The 11,709-nt window shown below is 40.9% G+C and overlaps 1 long non-coding RNA gene and 1 gene segment (V, D, J or C); one reads left to right on the top strand and one right to left on the bottom strand.

The window, feature by feature from the left end:
• Window positions 1–2,306: 2,306 nt before the first annotated feature.
• LOC112844720 (uncharacterized) lies at window positions 2,307–4,074 on the bottom strand. The gene is made up of 2 exons (XR_003217454.1): window positions 3,610–4,074; window positions 2,307–3,551 (listed from the first exon to the last, which is right to left on the bottom strand). It is a non-coding gene; the product is annotated as an uncharacterized LOC112844720 (long non-coding RNA).
• Window positions 4,075–5,937: 1,863 nt separating this feature from the next.
• On the top strand, window positions 5,938–8,883 carry LOC109199897 (Ig kappa-b4 chain C region-like). The segment is given in 4 exon segments: window positions 5,938–5,952; window positions 7,261–7,311; window positions 7,693–7,768; window positions 8,459–8,883. Coding segments are annotated over 4 exon segments (468 nt in total).
• The last annotated feature ends 2,826 nt before the right edge of the window (window positions 8,884–11,709 follow it).

The following is an 11,709-nucleotide window of genomic DNA, read 5'->3' as shown; positions in this document are numbered from 1 at the left end:
CAAACACAGAAAATGGCATTTAAAAGGTTAAATCGTCACAGAACCTAGGATGCTGCTGTCATCTTCCTGCTCCCGTCAAAGAAACATACATAAATGCATCCACCCTTTCATCCTGTCTATGTGGAGGTTAACCTTGAGTAGTGGTCAAGTCTTGTCAGCTTTGTCAGCTTTTACCAGTCAGTCAGTTTTTTCTCTTTCACTCATTCATTCATTCATTCATTCATTCATTCATTCCGTGATTCTTTGCTGATAGTGGAAACTATGTCGCATATTCATTTCCACCCACAGCAAAATGACATCATTTCAAAAAAGAAAAAGAAAAATTTAGACTGGATTTCCTCGCTGAATCCTTTTGAGCAGGGACTCTCATTTTCTAATTGTCCCAAATAAGTGGCTTTCTCCTGAGCCCATTATAATTTTGGAGAAACTCGCTTGCAACGGTTTTCTCGACATGTTGTATAGTGCTTTTTATTCCCGATGTGCAGATCTGCGTAAAGAAAAGAAATTCACAAACACAAGTCAGTGCACTTGTTCAAAACAAAAATAAAATAAAATAACAAACAAAACTGTCAAACAAAACTATCAAACAGAACTCCCAGTGCACTGTCCAAAAAACAAAATAAAAATAAAAATAACAGATCAAAATGAAAAACAAAATTAAATAAAAATACAGAAGCCCGATCTTAGGACTTGTCCCAGAATATTCTTTTTCTAATGGGCGAAAACACACCAAATCTAAAACTTGGTGCCATGGTACAACCTTCCCCATACATCAGAAACAAAAACAAAACAAAACAAAAAACAAAAATCTGCTAATTTTATTCATTTAAACTCTGGCTGCAGGATTCTGTTCACCCCTGTTATCATGTTCCCCAAAATAATACTAATTCAGTCGTCTATGTATCACTTCTCAACCCACTCAATAAACCAGACAGGATGATGGTAACAGTATTTCCTACTTAAAATTGTGTTTGATCCTAATGAGCTTCATTGCGTGTGTGTGTGTGTGTGTGTGTGTGTGTGTGTTAGTCGGGTTAATACATTTTCTATTTCTGTGTGTTCTTTATGTACCTTCCCCCTTTTTTCTGAAACAAAACTCTGTTCACTCCAAATTTTGTTTCAGAAACATTTAAATGAAAATCTCTGTCATAGTCAGGCACAACTAAACCCCAAATGCTTGCAGGTTGCCATCGGCAACCACGCTGTGTGTTATTAACCCCTTCTACAAATACCCTCTTTTGATGTGTAACACTCTCTGTATGATTTCATATTCTCTGTAGTACATATCATGTGCATGTGTGGTGTTGCCTTTCCATTTTCTCTAACAGTACTCTTGCATACCTCAGTGCTTGTCTTCCTCCCCCTTTCGTGGTGGTCTGGACACTTTGTCAATCCTCCACTTCAAGGCAGTCGTTTGTCTCCCCAGATTCCTTAACCCAATTTGATTCCCCACACTAAAACAGCATTCCTCTGTCCTCACCTGCTCCTTTCTCCTCTCCCACTTTGCAGTCCAATGGCAGTCAATCTTCTTCAGCTTCGTCCCGTGTTTACTCCCACTGTCTCTTTCATTGCCATCTTGCTCCAAACATGGCAAGTGTCAAACTCCAACAATCTTCTCAAAAGTCCTTCACACACAGTGAGGTTGCAGCTTACCGGAAACGCATCTCCATTCATCCAATCAAGATGATGGATCTTCTCTTTCTGATGCCGTTTGCCCATAGTGCTGCTGGACCTCTCTGCTCAGGTCTCTGGTATTGTCTCTTGGACTGCTGTCCACTGTTGATGTTCATGCTTGTGCTTCTGGAACTGCACTCTGTGTCTTCAGGGAGAGATTAGCTTCCTTAGAGCTTGCTTTTTCAGGATGAGGACGGGAAGCTGCAAAACAATTCAGCCAAAAAATTCTGGCTGGGTGTTTCTATTTTTTTTAATTTCTAATGATCTTAACCTATAATTTTCTTCCGACTGCCGCCCATGGAGAATTGATACAGGTCCGTTCCCCACCTGTAACCGACAGACTGAGAGACTTTCATTATTCACTGTGACCGCACATGTTTTCATCACTCCTAAAGCAACACATCTCCGCTTATTCTGTTTTGAACTCTATTGACTCTAAACCCCAACAATGAAATTTTATTTGTTCTTAACCGCAAACACAAAAAACTTCTTGATGTTGTTGTTAATTTTTTTCACCCACAATACTCCAAATTATGTTTTCTTTTGTGTCCAGCAGGGGAAGAAGATGACCTGTAGTGTCACTGCTTCCCCCAGTTGGAGACAATTTCCCACTCACACTTCCACACTTTTTATTTTCCCCTTTTTTTTTCTTTTTTTTTTTTTTTTTTTTTTTTACACCCACACATTAACCTGTAAACTCACTCCCCCAAGCTCATTTTTCTTTCACCCCAACAGCTCTCATACAATCAGCAAACAAATTCTCCATTCATCCTTGAGTACTTGGTCACCTTTAAATGTCACTGTTAATTTTATCAATTTATTTATTATTACCTTAACACTAATCCACTGTTTAGTTTTATTTATTTATTTTAGTTCACTTTCTCCTATTTGATCACGTTTATTTTTAACTCTTATTATTTCACAGACAATCAACTAATCTACTTTGTCTCCCTCTTTTGTCATCAAGGAATTCACACACACACACACTCACAGGCTGGTCACTCGCCCCACCTTTTTTTCTCTCTCTCACACACACACTCCTCCTTTGTTCCACCTGTGAACCCGCCCCTCGAGGCTGGCTCACACACACCTCATGCTTCTCGCAGTCCCATTCAAACTTTCTGCGAGACACCTTCTCTGCTGATACAGGACAACGCCCTAATCAGAACAAAGAGCGGGTGCCGTCCGCTCTTGTACACTTCACAAATTATTCAAACTGCGCCACGGACTCAATTCCGCGGCTTCTCTTCCCCCAAAAAATATAAAACCAAATTAAACCCCCCAATTGACTTCACAGTTTGCAATAATTCGCGACACGGCCTCCTGCCGCGATTTCTGCACACCACAAACACACATTTTTAGACCCAAATTCTTTTGTTACTTTAATTGACACCCGTACTTCAGACGAGACACAGACTCTAACTGCACTTTCAAACACACTACACAGCCCTCCTTCTGCATCAGGCACTGGTTCAACTCAGCTCGGAATCTAACCGGCGAAAGCAACCGATCCTGGTTTTATGCATACTTCAGACTGTGACAGGGACCTCTCCCCGACTTAGTTATTTAAGGAGTCACCAATCCCCAGGTCACCACCCTGGATCTCCTGCCCTCACAGGTCCTAGCCCCGCGTCCGAGACTAGGTGGGGTAACCAAACCCGTGACACACACAGCACTGAGCTGGCGACGAGGCCTTTCAGCCCCGCTTTCTAGCTAATAGTAACACAGATTTCCTGCTTTAACGCATGGAGGACGGGTCACAAACCGCCACTTTTTCCTAATAACTAAGACGGATGAAACACCGATTCTACTAATCCGTAACAAGCATCTCCTGCTTTAACGCACGGAGATTCTCTTACGGGGCGCTAAACATCAACCTGAAGTTCTTAACAAAAGTCTCTTGCTTTAGTCGCTCACAGTACGCTAAACATCAACCTGAAGTTCTTAGCAAAAGTCTCTTGCTTTAACGCACTGAGACGGACCCTAGCCGCCTTTTTCTACTGAGTGAATTTACACTGGGATACGCTCAACTTAGCGAACAGATAATTTTAGGCTTTAAACAATATGCACGGTTCGAAAATAAACAGGTCGTGCTTACCTTTTAATCATGTGAGCTAGCTCTCTGCTCGCCTCGTTTCACGATCTCAGCTCTGCCAATTCCTCTCTGGGCCTCGAGCGAATCCCGGGTTTCGGCACCAAAACTGTTAAGAAATCAGTTTTACCCCGGTTCTTTATTATTCCTCGGGCTTTCAGAGATGGCACCGGACCCAGTAGTCATGATTACAAAATCTTTATTCATCTTTATTCATCTTCATTTAAGCATGCACTTCTAGAAGGGAAGACGAGGCCGGTGTCCCTCTGCAACAATCTTCACCCCTTTGTTAGTTCCACCCAGCTTTATAGGAGCGACCCCATCATAAATCCCCATGTGTGCTGGAAACTCTGTGTCTGTGTCTATGTGCACGAGCACGTGAATGCCTGTGTGTGCGCGTACCCGCGTGTCTATGTGAGTGCTCGTGAGTGAGTGTGCATGTGGATGTGTGCGTGTATCAGTTAAAACACTGTGGGTGTTGGTGTCTCTTCCTAGGGGCCATAAATACCATCTCCCCTCCAGACCACAGTTACCAAGTTAAATGTAGAGACCCCCACACAGGTATCCTCTGGGGAATTTCCACTCAGGATAAACTCCTCTTTGTCTCACAGTTCAACTGGGGAGGGTCTCCTAAGATCTACTCCTAAGTTCATGACACAGTCAGGCCTTTATTTATATCCAGGGCAGTGTCAGTGTCTCTACCATAATTCTACATTCTATCTTAACACATTTCTAAACTCTAAAACAAACTAAACATTCCTACATATCTAAACTCTAAAATAAGCTAAACATTCCTACAAGACCCAGCAACACACTCAGACAGAAACTGGTTCACCCGAAAGACAAAACTCCAAAACACAGACTGAACAACGTGGTGTATGCTGTACAGTGCAGTGAGGAATGCCCAGACCTCTACATTGGCGAGACCAAACAGCCACTTTACAAGCGCATGGCACAACATAGAAGAGCCACCTCCACAGGACAAGACTCAGCAGTCCATCTGCATCTTAAGGATAAAGGTCACTCTTTCGAGGATGCCAATGTTCACATTTTGGACAGAGAGGACAGATGGTTTGAAAGAGGAGTGAAAGAGGCCATCTATGTCCACTGTGAGCGACCATCTTTGAACAGAGGCGGTGGTTTACGACACCAACTGTCTGCCATCTATAATCCAGTTTTGAGTTCCCTCCCCAGACGCCTTAACGCCCACTCACATCCTGGGCCATCTGACCTCAGGAATTCACATGACAAGGTGGGGCCAGGTTTCACAATGAGCTCACCCGAAACCCTGGCTGATTAGGTCCCACACCCGCTTTCACACCTTGGCGCATGTGATTAGAGGATCACCAGGGGGTCCTTTGTCCCTCCTTGGGGGGATACTCCCACTGGGTTTAAATCTGGGACTCTCGGCCATTTGACCTTAGAACTGAAGAAGCTTCTCGGATGAGAGGTGAAACGTCTTCAAGCAACTTAAAGAAGTCCAGACGCTTTTCTTTGCAAACTCCTTTGACCAGAATACAGTTACTTTGCTGAAATAAAGGGATTACTATGGCGTTATTTTTGTGCCACTATTCTGAGCGCACGTAAAAAAAATTTGAGCGCACGTAAAAAATATTTGCAGGTGCAAGTGTTGCATTTTGAGGAGAAACTTATTTTGAGCGAAGAAAAGCTAAATTTGAGTGAACGAAACTCATAGCTGCGTGCAAAAAATGTATTTCAGTGTTTGCTCTTATCCACACACACACACAATAGCAGCCCCTGTCGCTCAGTTTTTGTATTTGCGCTTGCTCGCAATGTGTTGCTCACAATGTGTTTCTTGCGCTCTCAACATTTCTGCCCGTGCGCGCTCAACTCTTTCTGTACACCGTTATATTTGTGCCACAAAACCAGCCAATCACAGACTTGGATACAAAAAAATCTGATTGGCTGTTTTCGTCTCCAATCAGCTCGAAATGACGAAATGCAATATCCAGAATCCATTTCGTCCAAAACTCAAACGAGGCAGTGGCGGAGGAACACAGAGTGGCAGAGTTTGAAATATTACTCTTTCTGGGTCACAAAATAAACTTTTAAGATATTTTCATGCGAGAATGGTGCTGTGTAAACTTCAAATGTCTGCTCGATTTATCAAGACATCACATATTTCCATAAGTGCTCTAATGTTTTCGGAGATGCCTGTTACCCACGTGCGCTCAAACAGAGTGCCTGACGAGCCCAGTTGTAAGTAAGCTATTAAGACTCGATCGTACACTGTGTTCGTGTTTTCCTCTGAAAGAATAAGTTCCGTTGGAGCAGCCTTTCAACGCCTCTCTGTGCCTCTCGCTAGCAAAGTTGACCCAGACAACAAAGTAAAGCTAGTTTTCAGCTACACGAACCCGACGTATTAGCCAGAGGTCCCTTTACTACGGTTCGGAGACGCGACCCTGTTTTATATACACGCGGAATAGTTTTCTATACGAGATAGCTGCAAAAAGTGCAGCCTTACCTAATGTCCACCTACTGTTACTCATTTTATATTACGATTTAAACATCTAGTTGGTATTGGTATGGCGAGTAGCCTTCATTAATAGTAATAAATCACACAGCAATATTACATTCATGTAGTTGTAAAAAGCATGATAATATAATACGTAATCCAAGTATTCAGAATATGTTTCTCTGATTGAGTAACGTAACGGAATACGTTACAAAATACATTTTGGGGCATGTATTCTGTAATCTGTAGTGGAATACATTTTAAAAGTAACCTTCCCAACACTGCTGCTGATAGAGGTAACAGGGTGAAATGTAAAGTGTACACAGCTATACTCTCTGCTCACATTCAGCCAAGTGCTGCAACACACACTGCACAACCCTTCACAGTGCAAATGGATAATGGCCCAAAGAAAACTGGGAAAAAAACACGTAAGACTTTCTTAGGCAAGGAAAGAGGATATTTTTAAATGGTCAAGTCACCTTGTTTCACCTCAACAGAGCATGTTTTCCTGTAATTAAATACTAAACTGAATGCAGAGAGACCCACAAACAAGCAGAAATTTAATTTGGACTCAGTAAAGGCCTAGTAGCATCCCAAAGGAGGAAACAGCATTTGCTGATCTCCATGGGTTCTAGACTTTAGGCAATCATTGTCTACAAATTTATTTCCAAGTATTGTATTTGCAATTATCTTTTATATGTCCAATTAATTGTGTGCCTCTGAAAATGGAGGACCATGTTTAAATATGGCTGTGATTCCTAAACAGCTGATACAAAACTAAACTCCAAAAACTCCTCATGCCCTTAAAGGATAAGGAGCTTGATGATCTGCACTTCAATCACATCCTAATTGTTTGAGTCAGAATCAAGTGTGTTGGTGTACAGAGTAAAATTACAAAAATTTGTCATCATCCAAAAACTTATGGATCTAACTGTAATTCATCTCACTTTGTATGATGTTATTTGAAGAAGTCATATCAGCTGAGTCATTGCTGCTGTGCAAACAGTGAATTATTTAGTTGAGTTTGTTTGTTTCAGAGTCAGAGAGCCGTGTCTCTCTACAGTCAGAGGTTTTTGTACGGCGCCTCAATGAGTTTGTATCACTGTGGTGGACTTTTGGTGGAGGAACCAGACTGAATGTTGGAAGTAAGTCACATTTAAACCTGTTTTATTTAAGCAGCTTTTTTCTTTTAATTTTATTCTACTTGTCTGCTGGGTGTGGCAGGAAAAATTTTTTTTAATGTAATTATGAAGATTTCCTGTGTTCACAGTGGAATACAGTGTGGTTTATGAATGTGTATGAAACATACATTTTATTGATTTTAAAACATTGGAATAATCCATAGGATGATTTGGTTTTTAATTTGCAGTTTTAATGGTTAAATGTTGAGGGTTTGTAGCTTCAGTTCAGTCTAACAGAGTCAGAGAGCCGTGTCTCTCTACAGTCAAAGGTTTTTGTACGGCGCCTCAATGAGTTTGTATCACTGTGGTACACGTTCGGTGGAGGAACCAGACTGAATGTTGGAAGTAAGTTTATTCTGGTTTACTATCAAATACTGTCTTTATATTAAATAAAATTTTAAAAGTATTTTCAAAGTTTTGTATATATGAACAATCACTTTAGAAATTAAAGTATCAAACTTGTTTTAATCATCCACTTATGACGTATAGATCTTCAGATGAGATCTCAAAATTTTATGTTTTCATTTTAGTCAAATTAAGAAAAAATGGAATCTTGACTATTAGAAAATAAAAGATGATCTCTGATATGTGTAGTCTGTCAAAAAATTATTTGAAAATTAGTTTGAATTTATTTGACCTTTTAAATCCACTTTAGATATAAATGAACAGTTTTTATACCTGAATATATTCCCTATATATTTGTTTCCAGTTAATATTAATGTAAGTCATGTACAATATTGATGATTTTAAACTTGTTTTGTAAATGTTGCCACATCTGCTTCTTTTATTTCCAGTGTAGTTTGAACATATTTCAGGTCAAACTGTGTGATGATTCTCTCTGTGCTGATATGCATGAGAGGTTTCTTAAAGGGAAGTGAAACAATGTGTGAGTTAATGACTGGTGGAGCAGAAAAAACACCTGACAGAAACTTCTTAACGGAGAAAATCAGCTCTTACAGTAAAGGTGTCCGACTGTCTGTGGTTTGATTGACAGCTGTGTGCTCCCTGTGCTCTAAGCTGATTGGTGTCTCCTAGGTGATACCCGTCCCGTCCTGACAGTGTTGCCCCCCTCCAGTGAGGAGCTACAGCAGGGGACTGCAACAATCACATGTCTGGCCAACAAGGGCTTCCCCTCAGACTGGAGTCTGTCCTGGAAGGTGGATGGCAGTGGCAGCATCAGCTGGGAGGAGAGCAGGAGCCCCGTGGTGCTGCAGAATGACGGCCTCTACAGCTGGAGCAGCACCCTGAGGCTCCCTGCAGACCGCTGGATGAAGGTGGGCTCTGTGACCTGTGAGGCCACCCAGGGCTGCCAGACTCTGGTCTCAGAGCCACTGAGGAGAGTCCAGTGTTCCCAGTCCTGACCTGACTCAACCTGATACTGGTTTAATGCTCTCATTCTCAACTCTGTAACTGTCTCTCCATCTTTCTTTTTTAAGAACAAATAAAGACTAAAACTGTTATTTTCTTTCTCATAATGACAACATTCATGTTTTAGGTAATAAAGATGTTTTGCAAAGTGAATTTTGGTTGAATCAGACATTTTATTTTATTCAAAATCTACAAACCTGCACTTGATGAATATATTTTTCATTTAGAAGATTTTAGACCAACTCTGCACTCCAACATGATGTCTTTATTTTACACTGGTAAAATAAAACACAGGCTGAAAGAACCATTAAGGAGATCTGCATTTTGGCAAAAGCTGAAAAAGGAGTTTTAAAATTGTACAGGTTATTTTTATGTTTGTTCAAAGTTACATGAATGTGTGTGGTAGGTTCTTGGTGGTGTTGCTCACCTGTATCAGACAGACTGGTTCATGAAGCAATGCTGGGACCTGGTTGCCATGGAAACAATCTCACCAGACTACAAAGCAAGTCTAAAGAAGAAAGAGTCTTTAGTGTCTCTTATGAGCTGTTTGTTCTGAGGAGAACTCACAGACAGGAGAGTCAACGAATACAAGGAGTGATTAGAAAGAATCTGAAGTACAAAGTTTTAATTTGATTGACGAACAAGGAGAAGATTAAATGAATCACGATATGAACAAATACTCAAAATATGAAAACACCTTCAGTTCAATAACAGATTTTTCACTCATCTTCATGTTTGATGATATGTTTACAGTAAAATCTTAAATTCACAGGTGTGTTGTTTTTATTTTGACCCTCACTGATCAGGAACATTTACAGATTTTTGGATTCAGATTATTTTATCTTGATATAGATTCAGTGGATTTGCTCCACTTCTAAGGTCAAAGGTCATGAAGAAGACTTATCCTGGTATCTGTTAATGGCCCACGTTTGTTCTTTAGTTAAATATATATTTGAAAGTTGAACACAACATGTATGCGATAGCAGTAGGACACAAATTTGTGATGAATCACTTTATTTTACGTGTGTGTGTGTGTGTGTGTGTGTGTGTGTGTGTCCTCAGTGAACTGTATCAGTCTCTGCAGTATCTTCCAGCTGCAGCAGTCACTTCAGTTTCTGTTCAGTCTGAATGAAGGAGGTTTTTGTACGACTGTTTTTCACTGTGTGAACACATACTGACTGTTGATAACTTGATAACTCTGACAGTAATAAACTGCTGCATCTTCAGCCTGGACTCCACTGATGGTCAGAGTGAAGTCAGAGTTTGATCCACTGCCTGTAAAACGAGCTGGAATCCCTGATGCTCGAGTGCTAGCATAGTAAATGAGAAGTTTGAGGGGGCTTCCATCTCTCTGTTGGTACCAGGCTAAAAGATGGTAGCTTTTCCAAACATAAACATTCTGACTGGTCCTACACTTGATAGTGACAGATCCTCCCACAGCAGAGCTCACTGCTCCAGGCTGAGTCACTGTGATCTGTCCTTTGTAAATAGTTGTAAATATCTTGATGTATGCTCAACCATCCAGGTAAGGAAATTCCCCAAAATTCTGTTCTTCTGTTCGTAGTGTTTTCAGTGAGAGAAAGTTTCATCACTTGGATGAGTAAAGAAAGCTTTCTCGAACTAATAATAGCACATCTAAAGAAATGCTCAACTCTTTTGGGACAGTTGTAAATACGTGTGTAAATTAGGTAACCCTTTCTCTGGCGGTATATGTTGAACACTGCAGCAGGCTCATAGCAGTGAGCCTTTGTTGCTGAAACCTGTGTTCCCTTGTTTTTCCAGTAGGAGTTTAGGGAAACAAATTGACTTTTTTTACTTTTAGTTTGGCAGAGAAGATTAGGGACCTTTGGACCTTTTGTTTGTTATTTTGGCAGCTCACTGCCAAAGTCAATAAACGGCTGCATTGCATTTACACTTCCTCAGAGATTTTGCTCTTTCTTGGGTGGAGTTGGAGTGTGGAGACACATTCTTGTTACACCAAGGATGCAACACACTTTTGTATAATTTAGTGAGCAGTAACAAATGTCATCTGGGGGATGGGACATGTCCTTCTTTTTATTTATTTCCTTTGCATGTGTTGCTGTGTCAGTGTTTATTTTTGTTAGAGCATGTTGCAGTGTTGCAAGTTTTTGTATATATTGTTTGTGTTTGGGCAGAAGCCCCTCCCTTCTACGGCGTTATTTTTGTGCCACTATTCTGAGCGCACGTAAAAAAAATTGAACGCACGTAAAAAAAAATTGCAGGTGCAAGTGTTGCATTTTGAGGAGAAATTTATTGTGAGCGAAGAAAAGCTAAATTTGAGTGAACAAAACTCATAGCTGCGTGCAAAAAATGTATTTCAGTGTTTTTTCTATTATTCACACACACACAATAGCAGCCCCTGTCGCTCAGTTTTTGCACTTGCGCTTGCTCGCAATGTGTTGCTCGCACTCTCAACATTTCTGCCTGTGCGCGCTCAACTCTTTCTGTACACCGTTATAGTTGTGCCACAAAACCAGCCAATCACAGACTTGGATGCAAAAAAATCTGATTGGCTGTTTTCGTCTCCAATCAGCTCGAAATGACGAAATGCAATATCCCAGAATCCATTTCGTCCAAAATTCAAACGAGGCAGTGGTGGAGGAACGCAGGCTGTGTCCCAATTCAGGGTCTGCACGCTTGAAGTACGCATTTTAAGTGCGATTACGTAACCGACGGCTGTCCCAATTCCAAGTGTACTTCAAATGCATACTCCAAATGCGCCATCGATTTCCCCAAATATCAAGCGTGGTCTGTTGCACGCTTCGTGGTCCCATATATCCCACAATTCATAGCGCAGCGGTAGGCAGTGTTGGTCAAGTTACTTGAAAAAAGTAATCAGTTACTAATTACTGATTATTTACACTCACTCTTTCAAATAGATGAAAGTAAAACACAGC

This window comes from Oreochromis niloticus, unplaced genomic scaffold (genome assembly GCF_001858045.2).
Source record: "Oreochromis niloticus isolate F11D_XX unplaced genomic scaffold, O_niloticus_UMD_NMBU tig00000852_pilon, whole genome shotgun sequence".
In the NCBI taxonomy this organism is placed as follows: Eukaryota; Metazoa; Chordata; class Actinopteri; order Cichliformes; family Cichlidae; genus Oreochromis; species Oreochromis niloticus.
This window is presented reverse-complemented; position numbering and strand designations above follow the sequence as displayed.